This window comes from Cricetulus griseus, chromosome 2 (assembly GCF_003668045.3).
Source record: "Cricetulus griseus strain 17A/GY chromosome 2, alternate assembly CriGri-PICRH-1.0, whole genome shotgun sequence".
NCBI classification, from domain to species: Eukaryota; Metazoa; Chordata; class Mammalia; order Rodentia; family Cricetidae; genus Cricetulus; species Cricetulus griseus.
The window spans coordinates 286,812,705-286,830,757 of NC_048595.1; the positions used below are offsets into that span (position 1 = coordinate 286,812,705).

At 45.6% G+C, this 18,053-nt stretch overlaps 1 protein-coding gene across 2 annotated transcripts in view; it reads left to right on the forward strand.

Moving 5' to 3' along the window:
- Positions 1 to 18,053, forward strand: part of Zdhhc14 (zinc finger DHHC-type palmitoyltransferase 14) — a 235,773-nt gene that overhangs the window by 163,712 nt on the left and 54,008 nt on the right. For both annotated transcript variants that reach the window (XM_027401061.2, XM_027401062.1), the window contains exon 3: positions 5,577 to 5,735. In XM_027401061.2, coding sequence (XP_027256862.1) covers positions 5,577 to 5,735 — 159 coding nt within the window. The remainder of the gene's footprint in view (positions 1 to 5,576; positions 5,736 to 18,053) is intronic.

Below are 18,053 nucleotides of genomic sequence, written 5' to 3' on the forward strand. Positions count from 1 at the left end.
TAGATTCCTTAAATCCATGTCTGTGTTGTGGCAGTGAACAGCTAGACTCAACTGTAATGATAAATCTTTCTGCCAGCCCTCCCAAGCCCCACCACCACGTTAAGGTCCCAAGCAACACACAGAGACTTACAGTAGATACAATGCTGCTGGCCAATGACTAGGATTTCTTGTCTGCAAGATCAGTCTTAATTATCAACCATACCTATTAATCTATATATTTATAAGACTTATCTTATAGAGGACGCCAGCCTTGCTTCCTGTCTTCCTGGGGGTCACATGGCAACTGCCCTCTACTACATTTCCCAGAATCCTCCTCGACTCCTAGTCCCACCTATCTTGCTTTCCTATTGGCCAAACAGTGCTTTATTTATCAACCGATAAAACAAACATATACACAGAAGAACTTCCCCCATTACTCTTGCAGACTAGAGTATGAAGTCCCATTTGCCCCATGTGCCCTATCTTCACGCTGACTAAACTCCTGTGAGCAAAGGCTCCCACCACTCTGGCAGATGTCCTGTCAGCTGGCTAATGGTCTGTGAAACTTCAGCACACCAGGGAATGCCACTCCTCCAGATGAAGCCTTCAGCGGGAAAGAGAATCTTTATCCACATCTTCAAAGGTGACATTTTCTCCTGTAGTTTAAGACAGCAGAGTTTAGTTACCTAGAGCAGTTTGTGTTGGGAATCAGCACTGTGCAGTCAAATGTAAGCACCCTGTCCCCTCAGGAGGAAACAAAGGCTTCCCTTTCGAAGGGACTTGAACAAGGTGGTGATACTTTGCTTATGATCTAACAAATAAAGCTTGCCTGGACATCAGAAGGCAAAGCTAGCCACACTAGTTAGCCATAGAGGCCAGGCAGTGGTGGCACACACCATTAATGCCAGCACATGGCAGACAGAGGCAGATGGATCTCTATTAGTTCAAGGCCACCCTGGGCAACACAAAATTGATCCAGTCTAAAAGAGAAACAGAGCTCACACAAAGGTGATCTCAGCACTTGGAATCCCACGCCTTTAATCCCAGTACTGAGGTTTGGTGGAGACAGATGCAGTCTAGGTAGTGTGAGGAGCAGTCTGTAAGCAGTCTGAGGATGCAGTTTGAGGATAGGATCGCCTCTTTGGTCTGAGCACTGGTAGAGGTGAGAACTCTCTAGTGTCTGCTTTGCTTCTCTGATCTTCAGCTTTAACCCCAATATCTGACTCTGAGTTTTTATTAAGACCTATTAGAACTCATGCTACAGGCAAATATTAAGGAACAGTTACCAGAGGCGTCTGGCTAGCCCAGGATTTCTCTTTCACTGAGATACCTCCTTCACTGTTGGTTTCCCATTCCTGAGCACACATAGCCAACCTCTCCTTCCTACCCCCGGGACCCTTAGTTCTTTGCCCATGGGCCTGATTGCAAGGCTGGTGCCAGGCACGGGTGCACAAGTACACATTATTACTTCCACTCCTCTGCCAACAGCTCCAACCATTAGGAGGAGGGGCCTTCATGAATGTAAAAGCCATTTCAGACTTTTGTGTTTTCCGTCAGAAGACTCATGTAAAATGCCCCTGGGAAGTAGTAGTTCCTGTAAGCTCACAAAGCCGCTAACCTTTTTACCCCCCAATTCTAGTGTTCTCCAGCCATTAGCTATTGTAGACTTGATTGTTCTTTCCCAAGAGCTGTATTTAAGCCACAAAGAGCAGCTCTGAGAAACAGAAGCACAGTTGTTGCACACACACACACACACACACACACACACACACACACACACACACACACAAGTCTCACACTGAATAATTGGGGATTAAACCAGAACACTCAGCTCCACCCTGTGTGCCACATACCTGGGGTGACAAGCTTTGTGACCAGTCACCAGCTTCAGTCCAAACACTGAAGAAAAACCTGTGTGTATAGGTTAGTATTTGAAGCCCCAAGTGGCAAGTGTGCCACTTAGCAGTCCATCAGAGCTCAGTTGGCTGAGTAAATAGATGAATTAAGCATGGTGAGAGCCCATGGGTGCAGAAAAGCACCTCTTCCTGCCAGCTATGTTCACAAGAGATGCCCGAACTGGACCTGAAAGATAACACTAACTCCACTCCAGTGTGGGGACCACTGTGCCTATGCTCCAGTTATGCAGCTGCTGGCTCCTCAGGAGAGCGCAGGGATTCTGCAAGGTTTGGGGTGCGGACTCTATAGAAGACTGCTATGGGAAGAGCAGCCTGGGGGCTCTGAGGACTCTGTGGACATTTAGAAGGGGGTGATGAATCTGATCCAAAGGCACAGGAAGACAGGACAGGAGGCTTGGTAACCTCCTAAGCTGCAGTGTCCCACCCAGAGCCTGTGCAGCAGGGTCAGACCTTTGTAAATACTGTCCCACTGGTGTAGGGAGTAACCCTAGGCCCGCCCAATAGTCCTGGGGCAGGTACCAGGTGGACCTGGGGACTCGCCCATAAGGGCAGGGTGAAGGAAAGCCGGCATGACGTAAAGGGGGCTTCTTAAAGGACTGCACGTGGGGACCGCGCTCTCTCTTTGTTCTGGCCGCGCTGGCTGGGTTCTTAACCTAGCTCTGGCCTGTGTTTCACCCGGTTGTGCCTGGAAATAAAGAGACCTTAATCCAATACACTGGTGTTTGTTATTGTTGCTGTTTTCCTTTTTTCTTTTTCTTTTTATAGGTCCCCTGGTTCTCCCATCAGTTAATGGCATATTTGGGTCCTGAATCCAGTCTTCTGATGCTTCAATTTATTATTATTATTATTATTATTATTATTATTATTATTATTATTATTATTATTATTAACATCAGTCTTCAATTATCTATCCAAAGGGTTTTAGGGTTTGGGCTAATTGCTGTGTCTGTTGAATCCTAGTTTTCAGCTCACTTTGTATCAGGTTTCATCTTTCGGAGAGGAGTGCTTTGGAGGTTTTAAGATCAGTAGGGTCTATTGAGGAGTGCTCACAAAGACCCGCCTTGTCAAGCTGTTGCTATGCAGGACTAAGCTGTCTACATGGTGCTGATGCTGGGAGCTTTGGCATCTCTGCACTTCACAGTATCACCCTCAGGGATGCAGCTTCAAAAATTAACACATATTTGATTGAGTTTCTTAGTAACTGATCTTTCAGTTTTGTTTTGTTTTAACTCGTTTGCAAGTTTGCAACCAGTCCATGTCAGCAGCTGACATAAAACTAACAAATTATTTTAGGCCTCAAAGTCACCCAGTTGGCATTCACAGAGATCTTCCCTTGTCATTGATGCTCTTTGGGTCTGTCCTTTGTGATTGCTCAGGGCAGCCACAGTGACACAGTCTCTGCCTTCTCCATCCTCCAGCTCTGACTCCTCTTCCTGGCGGCATGCACACAAGGTGCTGCTGCCTTTAGCATCACTTGAGAGGGAGGTCACCAGGGTAGCATGTTGGGGGAGGGTATCAAGAGAGTATCCAGGTTGGCAAGGCAACCTGTGGCCCCAGAGTTGACTCCACAGCTATTTAATGGTTCTAAGCAAGGGGTCTGGTCCCAGGAAGAGGCAAAGGGGTGCACTGTCCTGCTATTCCCATCATGCCCTTCCTTAAGCTTTCTGTTTGCACCCTAACACTGGAACTTTCATTTCCCACAACTCTGAAGCACTCCTTAGCACTGGGATTGGTGTCTCACTAGCACAAAAGCCTAAGGACTGGAACAGAGTGTCTGTATCCCACAGCCTCTAAAAGAAAGCTGAGGTCCCATAGCAGTTGGAGTCTGAGTCATGACTAGTCAGCTGTGCGTTCTCTCCATGCAGGGCAGAAGAGTACAGCCTCCAGCAACCATCTGTGTCACTAAACTTCTGTGAGGTGGCTGAGGTGGCTGGGTGTGTTTAGTGGCATGTCCCCTCATCTTAGTGAAGCTGTGTTCACTGTGGACCAGGTTCTAAGGCTTTAAGTGCAGGGATCTCTGGAGAATCTAGGCAAAATGCAGATTCCTATGCCATGCTTTGGATGAGCCGAGAGCCCGCTTCTCCAATGGGCTGTTGTGTAAAATAGATGCTGTGTGGACCCCACACTATTGGTTGCCAGCTGTGGCTACTGATTGGGGTATCTGGGAAGAGCCTTTTAAATCTCCATGCCTGACTGCCCAACCCAGTGAAATCAGAATTCTGAGGCCAAGACTGGGATACTAGTAGTTTCCAAACTCACCAGACAACTCCTGCCTAGATTGTTTGTGTGAGGACCTGGGTTGATGATGCCATGCATGCCTGCCACGCTGGGAAGCTGCAGAAGTATGTTGTGTGTGATAGTGGGCGTGAGCTAAAGTGAGTACCTACCTTCAATTCACCAGCTCCAAAGATTCCTGGAATCACTCCAGAGTCTTAGCAAAAGCCCTCAAAGGGTTCTCGCTATTCTCTTTGGCTCTGGATCTCCACTATACAGCTGTCTGCCCCAGATTCTTCTTGGCAGGCCTTGCAGGGCTGCGGGGAGTCAATAAGTGGGTAAAACTGAAGATCAGACCTTCTTCTAGAGCCAGGGTCTCAAAACTACTGTTTATGAAACCGAGAGTGAAAGTGTGATGTGGTGTGTGTGTGTGTGTGTGTGTGTGTGTGTGTGTGTGCGCGTGTGTAGCCAGCTGCCCAGTGATTCTCATGTGAGACCAGAGAGAAGAACAAGGCTTCAAGATAACAGGAGACTTCAAAAAATAAACTTAGGGGCCTGTTCTGTTGATAAGAGTGCTTGCTATCAAGTCTGACAGCCTGAGTTCTAACCCTGGAAGCCATATAGTAGGAGGAAAGACCTGACTCCCTTGACTTGTATACAGACATACACACACACATACTCACACACATACACATACTCATACACTCATACACACATTCACACACATGCACACACTCACACATATACACACAAATAAATAAATGCAAAATTTTGGGGGGAAAGAGATATATTTGTATTTTCTTTCACATTTTTAAAGCTAGCTCTAAAAAATGCCAAAAAATATACAAGTGATTTTTAAAACAATATGTATTTAATATTTTTAATGAAAATAGATGTTTTTTTAAGATGGCTATTCCTCCCCTGCCATCCCACACTGGTGCTTTTGAGGCCAATGTGTAAAGCAGGGAGATGCCACAGCTGGGTTTGAAGAACTCAGTCCAAGAGGGAAAATGAAGGATATCACTGAGTTAATTGGGATGAGGCTGGGTGCTGTAACAAAACCAACACCATTCTAGAGTCGAGACCAAAGTTAGTGAGCTGGTAGCCAGATCAGGAGAAGAAAGCCCTCAGCAGCCATTTGGGTACCTCCCACATTGTCTCCTATCTGTGCCCTGAAGAGGAGGGAGTGGGCATGACCCCATAGGGAGCATCCCTTAATAAGCAGGACCACATACCCTCTCAGGCCTTTGACCAGAGCCCCATTGTATGGTCTCTGGCCTTCATGAACAGATTCAGCCAGAGTTTCCACTAAGCAACATTTGCACATGACAACACAGAGCAGTGAAGTGTGGCTGCTGCCCCAGGAATGTTGACCACAACTAGACTTGGTCGCTGAATCAGGTGACAGGGACCATGGAGCTGAAATGGTGTTCTGAAGGTGTGTGCTGTTTTTCCTTCTTTCCATAGATATCGCCAATGGCACCAGTTCAGGGGGGTACCGCCCACCTCCCAGAACCAAAGAAGTCATCATCAATGGCCAGACTGTGAAACTAAAGTACTGTTTTACCTGCAAGATTTTCCGTCCCCCTCGGGCTTCCCACTGCAGCCTGTGTGATAACTGCGTAGGTGAGTAGGACCCGGATGCTACATTCCCTGCTGGGATGCTAAAATGGAGAGGACCTGTCTTTAATGCTTCTACTAAAGGCCTCCACAGAGGTGAGGGTGGGAACTTTCTCCCCTCATACCTGGAAGGAGACAGGCACACTCAGGACAGTGTCTCACTCAGTAACACATTGTTGATTTCCAACACTCTCCTTCAATCTCAGAATTTGTAGTCTCAATTCTTCCTGAGAAAAATTAAATTTTACAAAGTAACTCACACTGTGCCAAGAAATCTTATTAACCTTAAATTCACTTTATCCTAACTTTAATAATCTGCAGTTTGATACAAGGGTCATGTTTTCCCTGTCTGTATTTGTCTTGGTTCTTATTAACTTAAATGTCTATTGGTTTGTGGTCCCCTGTGGAGAAGCCTGGAATTTTCTTCTACCCTTCCCGAGTAGTAAGGAGACTGTACTTAGGGCTAGGACTGTGCCATAGGGTGACATAGTCCTGTCTCAAGGCTCCAAATGCTCCCTTTGTGACTTAGACAAGCTACTGTATTGTGATGGCTGAAAGAAACAGAAACGCTCAGAGCAGTCAGAATAGTGCCAGGCTATGAGCAAGTGTTAGCTACTGCTGCTGCTGCTGCTTGTTACTGCTGTTGTTGTTGTTGCTGTTGCTGTGTTACTGTTACTATTGCTGCGGTTGTTACCGTTACTGCTGTTGTTGCTTTACCGTTACTGCTGTTGCTGCTGTCACTGCTGCTGCTGTTACTGCCACTATTATTGTCACTGTTGCTGACACTCTCTTGGTGGCTTTCTCTTGGGAAGTCCTTGATACAGTGTCACCCTCTGCAATTATGACAATGGAAATATACCATGTCCTCCATGCAGGGCATTTGGGGTATCTATAAGGCCATTTGACTGACTTGGTGTGTTTTGATACCCTACCTTAAGGACATTTGGGGCCAGACAACATGGTGACTTCAGTGTCATCCAGGGAGCAGCCTGTAAGGCTGATGAGCAGCCTTGGGGGCCTTTTCTTGGGTTGTCATTTGTCCCTTGGGTCTGTTACCAGATGGAATAGTTTGTAACTTTAGCACTCCTGTTATTTTTCATGTTCTCTCCTGTATGTATGGAGGGGGTGCTAATCCTAAGATGTGTTTTAACAAATAAGAAATTGTTATCTACAAACCTAAAGTATCTACTTCCTTATCATTTGTGAAAAGTTTTGGTTCCTGCTTCCTCATTTTCACCAATTTGTCTAAGTCCTGTCTCCTGGCTCTAAGTTAGATCCACAGTCATCCTTAAGAAGAAAGCCTTTCACATCTCATAGTGGGTTATGGTTTTTAAATTCCTGTTGGAGACTTGTCACTTCCTACAAATCATATAGTCACTCCCAGTATGGTCCCACATTAAAATTTCCAATAAATTGGGCTGTAAATCCCCTTGCCAAAATTATGTATGGGTTTTCACAGTTGATAGGCTGTTTTGCCATAGTAAAACTGTTTGAGATAGTGTCCCTGCTGGTGGACTCTACCAATTGTGAAAGCTAGAGCCATCAACCTACAATGTATAGGAGGCAAGCGTGGCCCTTTCCGAGGACTTGGTCACCACAACAGCCCACATTCAAGCTTGGCAATCTTCCATGATAGAGACAACAAAGGGAAAGAGAAAAGAGAGGAAGTGGCAAGGTCTTCGGTGGGGTCAGGAAGAGGAAGTCCAGCCTAATGGTACATTGCTGATGGGGCCTATAAGGTTTGGTCCACAGTCCTGGGGCTGACCTTAACCAAGTCCCTCTATGAAGGACAGGTGAGGTGAGTCACATGCAGTTGGTTAAAAATAAAGTTGTTAATTGCACTCCACACGCGCACGCGCGCGCACACACACACACACACACACACACACACACACACACACACACACACAGAGGCATGCATGTACGCATCCACACGCAGTGTTATCGAAGCCTACATAGCTTTGGGTTTTTCCAGTTAGTTGTACAACACCGGCCTTTGGCCTGACTGATGAGCAGGCCACAGACCAGACCTCTGCTTTCAGTAAATAGAATAGAAGGCAGAAGTCTCCCACAGCGGAGTGTAATTGCAAGGTTGCTGCTAGTGTATTTTTAGATAGATGGGTTTTACCGAAACAGTTCTACTTTTTGCAGCAAATAAAAAGACAGCTTGTGTTGGAAGCCCAGGTTAGAATGCAGGCTCCTCTGCCCTTGTAAGGAGTGGCTTTGGGTCATTACTTCCCAGACACAGTGAATAATTGCCATCTTGCATTAGGAGAGAAAAGAGAGAAAATGCAGGTTTCCAGGATACCTCAGAAAAAATTATTTTTCTTTGTTAAATACATTTTAAATGAGAGCCAAGTCCTAAGAGCTTTGCATTTTTAGTCAAGGGCTGAGGGAAGTACTTTGTTGAAGGCCGAATGCTGATATAACCACAGAAATAGTAGGCAGAACCTAGTGGTTGGGACCTGGCCTTCAGCACACAGACTCAGGGCTGTGTCACTAGAGAACCCTGAAAGCTTAGAAAGTTTTCTCACTACTTCCAACTGTTTCCAATCCTATAAAACAAGGTGAAGTCACAAAAAGACAAACATGGTATGCACTCACTCATATATGGATTTTACACATAGAGCAAAGGATTACCAGCCTACAATCCACACCACCAGAGAAGCTAGGAAACAAGGAGGACTCTAAGAGAGACATACATGGTCCCCCCAGAGAAGGGGAAAGGGACAAGATCTCCTGAGCAAATTGGGAGCATGGGGAGAGGGAAAACGGAGCTAGGAGAATGAGAAGGGGAGAAGAGGAGGGGTGAGGAGGACATAAAGGGAGCAGGAAGGTTGTGTAGGGGGAAGAATAGAGGAGTGCAAAATAAGAGATACCGTAAGAGAGGGAGCCATTATAGGTTTAAAGAGAAATCAGGCACTAGGGAAGTGTCTGGAGTTCTACAAGAATGACACCAACTAGCCATCTAAGCAACAGTGGAGAGGCTACCTTTAATGCCATCCCCTGATAATGAGATTGATGACTGTCTTATATGCCATCCTATAGCTTTCATCCAGCAGCTGATGGAAGTAGAAACAGACACCCACAGCTAATCACTGAACTGAACTGGAATCCAGTTGCAGAGGAGGAGGAGTGATGAGAAAAGGGGTCAAGACCAGGCTGGTGAAACCCACAGAAACAGCTGACCAGAATAAGGGGGTGCTCTTGGTCCCCAGACTGATCTCTGGGAAACCAGCATGGGACTGAGCCAGACCACATGAATGTGGGTGTCAGTGAGGAGGCCTGGGAAATCTATGGGACCTCTTGTAGAAGATCAGTACTTATCCCTAGCATAGGAATGGACTTTGGGAGCCCATTTCACATAGAGAGATACTCCCTCAGTCTAGACACACGGGGGAGGGCCTAACCCCTGCTCCAAATGATATGACAAACTTTGAAGATTTCCTCCATGGAAGGCCTCACCCTCCCTGGGGAGCAGAAATGGTGTGGGACAGGTAGTGTGTTAGTGGGGGGCAGATGAGGAGGGGAGGGAGAGAGAACTGGGATTGACATGTAAAACAATCTTGTTTCTAATTTAAATTTAAAAATGGGGAAAAAAAGAAAGAAAGCAAACAAAGAAAAACAAAACCAAAACAAAATGTAACCAAAGTACACACACACACAAAAATAAATAAATAAATAAATAAATGAATAAATAAATAAATAAATAAAACAAGGTGAGCCTAAGATTGCTTATAAATTTCATCTAAGGATTACGTAGGGCTATGCCCACTAGAGTACCCTGCTCAGACATGGAATACACAAAGGGGTCAGTAAGTATCCCCACCAACATTCCCACTCCAAGTTAGGAGTGCTGCTCCCAGGTGTCTTATTTAAGCAAGATTCAGTGCCGGCGGAGATGACTCAGTCAGTGATGTGTTTGGCCCACAAGCAGGAGGACCTGAGTTCAGATCCCCAGCACCCATGTACAGAGTCAGGTGCATGTCTCTAACCCCAGTGCTGGGGAGGTAAAGCCAGACAGATCCTGGAGCTCATTGGCCAGCTGATCTAACCGAATTGGTGAGCCTCAGGTTCAATGAGCAAACTTGTCTCGAAAAATGAGATAGTGGGTAGTTTCGGAAGAGCTGATGTTGACCTATGGCTTCTACACCTATGAACACACCAATGCATATATCAATACACAGATGTCTATATACCATACTCACACACAATACACACACACACACACACACACACACACACACACACACACACGCAAACAAGATTCATCCTGGGAGGCATAGGCAGTGCCTTTCTTCCTAGAAGGATCTTTATGACCCTCAATAATAGAAGAGGGCATATTAGTACTTTGTCTCTCTCACATGGTTATTGTTTAACTGAGTGCCTATCTTGCAGTCTTGTCTCATTCTTTGAATCCTCTTCCTTCATTTACTAGCTCCCTGGGTGTCACCACCAGTCACTTCTGTATACTGGAAGAGAGGATTTGAGGCTTTCTGTTCATCCAGGCAATCTAGGATTGTTTTACATTTGTTTTTGCCTTTATTTGTGTTGGGGAGAGCATGGGTAGCATGTATGCCATGGCATACGTGTGGAAGTCATAGGACATCCTGCAGGGGTTGTTTCTCTCCCTGCATAGATGTCACAGGGATTGGGCTTAGACCATTGTCTGCTCTTTCCTGGGCCCCATTAGTGTTGGAGAAGCAGCAGCTTTCACCACAGTTGCTGCTGGGTTGTCCTTGGAATTGGATTTTTAATTTTTATAATATTTTATGTGTATGGATGTTTTGCCTGCATGTCTGCCTGTGTCCCACTTGTGTTCCTGATACCAACAAGGGCCAGAAGAGAGCATTGTGTCCCCAAGAAGTGGAGTTACAGATGGTTTCAAGCCACCATGTAGATACTGGGATTCAATCCTTGTCCTCTGGAAAAACAGCCAGTGCTCTTAGCTGCTGAGCCTTCTTTCCAGCCCCAGTATTCGGTATTCTTAACACAAGCTCAATGTATAATAAGGAATGCTCCCTTGAAATTAATCAAATGCATGGATAAATTGAGAAGGATGTTTTCTAACCACGAAGACCAAGGTTTATAAGACAATCTAACTTTGCCTAGATGCAGGGATCTTAGTTGCAAGCTAAGAATGACCCCCCAGGAGCTACCTGGGTCCTTAACCCACTGTTATCTGCACTAAAGGACCTTCTCTGTTCCCACAGTGCTACTCTGCAGGGGCTGAGAGGACAAAGGAGGTAGAGCACAAAGCCCTTGGGCTGTGCCAGGCTCTGAGAACACCAGGCAGTGCTAGTCTCCTTCACGACAGGCAAGCCCTGGTCCATTGTTTTCTGTCCCTTTGTCATTTCTGGTCAGCCTGACAACAGTGCCTAGAAGCCCTCTGCAGGGACTCCAGCCTCTATTGGTACTATTTAGGGTGGGGCTTTCCTGCCCTCGTTAAAAGTCCTTATGAAAACCACCTAGTCCCCTTCCCTTTCTTTTTATAATCCTCTCCTGGGCCCTTGGCCACACCTTGCCTTTTATTCCCCCTTGTCCCACATGGCCCCCTCCCATTGCTCTAGTCACTTCCTCTGTGGCACCGGCTCAGACTGTGAATCTCCTTGTGTGTAGTGTACACTCTGACCGTGTGCTAACCACCACCACCATTACAGCCCAGGTGTTGCTTCACCATAGTCCCCAAGATTTGGCATGGCCCAGACTTGGCTTGGCAGCTGCCTGTAAATATAGGCTATTGTTCTGCGGTTACTTCTTGATATTTGGGTCTGGTAAGGGAGACCCAAATTCTCACAGAAATCGTATCATGCAAGGGGAATGGAGCGAGAGGCATCAGTTTCCTCCTTGGAACCCAAGCACACAGGGCTTTACCTTGTGCCTCCATGTTTCCAGGAATGTCTTTGCATTTCACCAATATTTCCTGAACATGTATGTGTCAGGCACTGTGGTACCCTAGAGGCATCAAAGTAAAAGCCAGTCCCCAGAAGCAGAGCACATAGAGCTCAAGGTGGGATGCACTGTGTCCCTCATACCCCACAAATCAAAGAGCGTCATCAAAAGTTGTCATCAACACGCATGTACCAAATAATACTGTGTGAAATTGAGGAAGTAAATACTATTAGGAATTTTATGTATAGTCTGGTATAAACCTGACAGTAGTGAAAAGTAACATACCCCCTTTATTTTCATCATTTGGGTCAACAAAAATACAAGAAAATTAAGTATATTAATAAAAGGCAATAAATATGTTGAATTTATTTCTATGGAATATACCTACCATCCTCAACTGAGCATAAAGCATGAACAGAAATTAATCACATTAGGCTTCAAAAAATCCGTAAACTTTAAAAAGCAGATAATATACCAATCACATCATCTGATGACCTGTCGAAAAAAAGAAAAAATCAACCACGAAGATGGACGTACAAACAGCCAAACATAAAGTTTTGAAGGAAGCTTTTCACCAACTCTTGACTGCAGTCTTCAGGGCTACAGTTGTAACGTATGTAGGAGATGACAATAGGAAGAACACAAAAACAAGCTGTGCAGTTCAGAATTGTAATTTTTAATGATACAATATTTATTTTTCAAGAATTCCAAGCATGTATACATTTTATTCATCCCCCTTTCTCCCCAACTCCTGCTAACTTCACGCCTTCTTTTTTTTTATAACCCGCTGATTCTAATTAGTGTTGCCCATGTACACGTGGGTGTGGGCTCACCCACTGTAGCATTTTCACACTAGAAAGGGCCACACCCCTGAAGAAGACTTGTTCCCCTAGCAGACATCAACTGTCATTATCTACTCATTCAGGGGTGGGTCCCATGTACCCCTTCTGTGTCATGAATGAAGGCTGACTGACTTGATACTGTGCAGGCAACCACCGCCATTGTGGATTCATGAGTTCAACTGTCCTGTCATGTCCCAAAGACACTGTTTCATAGCAGTTTTCCCAACCCCTGGCTCTTACAATCTCTCCACCCCCCTCCTCCCAAACCTCACCATTCATGTCCCCTGAACCTTGGGGATGGTGGTTGTGACATAGAGGTCCCATTTATGGCTGAGCACTCCACAGCCTCTGATTTTCTACACTTTGGTCAGTTGTGACTCTCTGTGTTAACCTCCTTTCCATGCACAGAGATGCCCCTTTTGTGAGCCTGAGAACTGCACTGGTCCATGGGGATAGAGAGGTGAATTTAGAGGCAGTTTGATACTGTGTCCATTTAGGAAAATAACAGAGTTCATGTGTGCATTCCCGTGTGCTCAAGTGTACAAATACACTTTTTTTTTTGTAAAGATATATACCAGCCTGGTGTTGGTGGCACACGCCTTTAATCCCAGCACTTGGGAGGCAGAGGCATGGTGGGATCTCTGTGAGTTCAAGGCCAGCCGTCTGCAGAGCGAGTTCCATGACAGCCTCCAAAACAGTACAGAGAAACCCTGTCTCAAAAAAAACAACCAAACAAACAAAAAAGGCATATACCTTGCCAGCCCTGAAATTTCTTCTAAGGTTTCTGTGGATGCAGCTGTGCTCTGTTGGGCTATAGTCAACCAATATTTCACACACACACACACACACACACGCTGTTGGTAGACTCAGGCAATACTGAGGTATGGAGTGGTGGGCACTTTAATAATGAGCAATTGCTTATGTGCTTTTATTTTGAAAGCTTAATACATACCTATATGTTTAAAAACAGTTTGGTTTGTTGGAATAAGCTGCTTTATTTTCTAAAAAGGTTGGAAGTATTTGAAATAAAGAACCAAGTGAAACGGAAAGAATCTATTTTGAGGAGAGGACGAGTGTTTATTTTAAAATCCCATTCCAGACCTGCAAGGATGTAATTATTGTCTTTTCTGGATAAGCACATGAAGTGGCTCCATAGAAACAGTCTGTAGTAAAATGAAGCCTCTGCCCTTGGACTGCCAGCCTGTGTTTATGTGTAGCCATTTATGTCAGAGGTCGTTCTCTGTGTGCTCTTTGTCCATCACAGGCATGTAGTGGAATTTGAGACACTTAGCCCTGTTGTCAATTTTACTACCATCTTGAACGATAAGCCAGAAATTTGCATTTATTTATGGCATTGCACAGGTCTGGCTGAGATGCAGTAGAAGCTGGCTTCTCCTGGAGTCTTTTAGGTTTCTTAAAGTCTGCCTTCCAAATACACAATGTAGCATGAACACACCCTCCACCACAAATAAATAAACAAATGTAAAAGGAAAATGATTTAAAAAAAATACCTTAGGTTCATTCTTTCTTCCTTTTTCTCCTTCCCCTTTCAACCAAACACAGATGGGCAGCAACAGCTTCTTAAGGTTGAAGGCTGGTCCCAGTACCTCCCCCAGGGTCCCTGGAGTGGGCAGAACCTGGTGTCAGTGACTTGGATTAAACCTTCATTACAGGAGAGGGGACACAAAGACCAGTGCAGAATGTGTAGCTGCCCCCTACTCTCTTTCCGGATAAATGAAGTCATCCTAACCAGTGGCAGTGACAATGCTGCTGTGGCATTCTCTAGTCCCAGTTGCTCTTGTGTCCTTCCCTTCCAGCCACTCAGAAATACTGGAAAGAGCTCGCCAGGGTGGCACAGGCCTTTAATCCCAGCATTAGTGAGGCAGAGTCAGGTACATCTCTGTGAGTTCAAGGCCAGCCTAGTTTACAGAGTGAGTTCCAGGACAGTCAAGGCTAGAAAAACCCTGCCTCAAAAGAAAGATGGGGAGGAAGAGGGAGGGAGATACTTTGAAAAAAGTTGAATATCTTTTTTTTTTCCAAAAAAAAATGGAAGCATTCCTAACCACACTGTTAGGAAACTCATAATATGGTCACAATTGAAAGCAATACTTGTTTCCAAGCCCCACACACTCTTGTAATATGAGCCATCCCACTGCAAGTTGGCAACATTGCTATAATATTAGAATGTATTCTTGCCTCCTAGGAGTTAAACTCACAACACTTATGTAGTGGAGTGGTGTGCCATTTGTCAGATGACAGAAGTAACCTAGTTTTCTAAGAACTTGTGCTTGAAAAGCTACATCCTACCCTTACCCAGTTTATGGGTTTATTTTTCACCAAGGAATTGAAACATAATGCATTTTCCCCCATCTCTGGTCAGGCTGGAACTTTGCAGCAGGATAAGAAAGCCACTAGTATATGTGCCCCTGAATCAGGGCACACTGTACTAAGAGGGGCAGTGTGTACCAGGGCTAAGGACCCCTCAGGGCTAAATAAGCACAGCCTGTGGGCACTCCATTCACTCACCCAGTTATGAGCTGAAGGCTGGCTGCTGGTTGTGCGCCTGGTCCTATGCTAGGTGGGTACTGGGAGACAGTGGTGAGTGGGGGTCTTGCCAAATGAGTTTACAAGTAGATTAGCAGTCACAGGAAGTAAATGACACATAGGAACACACAGGTCAGTCCTGTGGGAGCATATGAGGAAGACATTCAGTGCACAGGAAGGAACTCCCTTCAGAGTGTAAGGAGCCACTTCCAGTTAGCAAGACAAAGGGAGGCAGGTGGATGAGAAGGCTGTCCTGGGAAGCGAGGGTGGGCTCTGAAGATCTGGGACAGGAACCAAAAGTCAGAGTGAGGGACCAGAGAGACTCAAGGCACCACGGGCTGAAACAGGGCAGGAAGGTTCCGTTTGACCATGAGGACAATGGACAAGAAGTGTCCTTGAATGTGTGTTTCAGAATGTGTTCTCCGTATACATTACAAAGGGAACTGCAGGATATAGCCAGGAGATGGGACCCTGGCCACAGAGCAAGAACAGTAACTGTCGAAGACCAAGATAGTGGCTGAGGAATTGGAAGACCCAGGTGGAGCCCAGAAATTTGTCAGAGGAGAAACTACCAGGGCACCATGTTCCTGAGGCACAAAGGTGATTGTTGCCTCTGACACCCAGATTTTAACATCTCCCACATGTGAGGACTTAATACTTTAACTCACATGTGTTGATTTAAAAGTATCCTGGGCTGAATGTGTCCCAGGACAGTTATGAATGCAGCACCACACATTCATAGGTCACATCACAGTGTCAAGGGGCTGGACACCACGGCTCTAAAGAAAGGTGAAGTTTGCATATTTTGTCTGTGCCTTAACTGATGATGACCTGAGTCCCGTTAAATATTGCTTTCCACCCAGAACTTGGTCTGTGGCAGCTTAACCCAGATGTAAGGACCAAGAAACAGTGAGATGAGCTTTGCAGTGCTAGAGTGGAGTGTGATACATGCTAGTGCCTGGGAAGTCAGATACACAGAGGGAGAAAAGAACCAAGGCCAAAGTGTGGGATGGAGAGCAGTGGGAAAGGAGGAGGGGAGAGAAAGAAGGCAGGCATGGGGGGGGGCAGGGTAGTGAGAGGTGACCATCTACATGAAGTCAGAAACCTAGAGAACAGAAATCCCAGAACATTAGTGCCAGGAAGAGAAACCATTGTGGGTAGTCAGGTATAGTTCATTCCACATGAGATGGAGGCTCCCCCCAGAGCTGGTGAGGGTTTGCTGTGTTCAGGGGATACCCAGAGCTATTCAGCAGTTGCCCCTAACCAGTTGTCTCCCCATCGCCAGCATAGCAGCCTTGCCTTTTGCTCAGTTGTGTGGAGTTTGCAAGGTGTCGTAGCATTAAAAATAACATTAGCAGGTATCTGGTGAGTGAGGCAGGCTTCTTAATTGTCTTAAATAAAAAATGCTATAGATGAAACAGCAGAAGACCTCACTTTCATCTCTCTCCTAAGCAGCGTCTCATTTCCCCCCTTTTCTGAGGCAACAGAAAGAAGCAGAGGCAGACATGTATGAAGCTTGGAGCCTATGGAGAAGGCAAATCCTTCACAAACACCCAGGGGTAGCATCAGAGTAGAGAGGCTGGACTCTTAGCCAGTGCTTTAGCTAATAGGAGTAGAAAGAACCTTAGATGCCATGGCACTGTTGGGGACCCCAGAAGAGAACCTAGATGAGCCTGAGGTTTCTTCTCCATGGTGATAAGCAGCATGCTAGCGTGTTACTTGGAAGTGTTTTCCATCCCCATGGCAATGGATCCTCGTAGTGCTTCACAGAGATGCCTGCAAACACTCCCACAGATCCCTCACATGGCATCATCGTGGCTCCAGCAATGGCCCTACCACCTTTGCCCCATAGAGAGATAGGTTGAATGGACCTTACCTAGGACCAGAGTCAGGAATCTGGGCCTTGAGTGGGAACAAACTGCCCCCCATGAAATTTAAATGAGCCCTGTCACTGAAGGTCTTGTTTTAGGTGTCTGTCACCCTAAGTCTCTGGGCAGGTCCTGGAGTCAGGGATGTAGGAAGGAGCTGAACAGCAAATGAGAAGAGGCTGGGCTGAGCTTGCCCGCACTACAAAGGTAGAGACACTCACTGGAGACTCTAATCTTAGACCCAAGAACTCAACTTTTGTTGGGATACCAAGAGCTGAGCTGTCTTTGGGGATGTCTGTACTCATAATGTAGAACCAGAATGTCAGTTTGTTCATTTTCAGCAAGAGACCATGACAAAAAGGGACCAGAGTTCTCCCCCATGCAGAGCCAGCACTCTCTATCCATAAGTCTAGCTGTTTGGGCAGTTAACACATAATCAGAATAGCAATTATTAGTGTCCAATGGGAAATCCAACCATCCATAGAACAAGAATTGCTGGCTCTTTGGCCCTGTAGGATGTTCTAGATGCATCTGTCATATTTTCTCATGTATAACTTGGACCATGTGTACAAGCACTTTCAAAACATGCTTTCTTTAAAATTTTTGTTTATATATGTGTGCCTGCTTCTCTGTACATGCACCACATGCATGCAGGTGCCCCTGGAGACCAGAAGAGGGTGTCAGATCCACTAAAGCTGGAACTACAGGTAGTTGTGAGCTGCCCAATGTGGGTGCTGGGACCTGAACCTTAGTCCTCTGTAAGAGCAGCATCTCCTGCAGATGCTCCAAAATCACTTCCTTAGAGGACTGTAATGATTTAACATGATACATTCACACTAAATTTTATCTTGTATTGTGTCTTCTATAGTCAGTGTATTTATTTGTTTGTTCATTGAAGTTGTTTTAGACAAAAGAACAAGACTGCTCATCTATTAGAAAACATTTTTTTGTAAGTCTGTGTCACACCAACAGGAGCGTCTAAACCACAGTATTTTTGGAGCTTTGGTTCATCCTATCTGGGGTTAATGTCCACACACAGTCCAGAAGGCTGCTTGCCATGCAAGGCTTATGACTGCCGCTGGGTCTCAGCCAATGGAGGTGTGACCTCTGGCCAAGTGCTCGCCTGCTTTCTCTGGAATTATCCAAATGCAGTCAGTTTTAAAAATACTTTCCTTCAG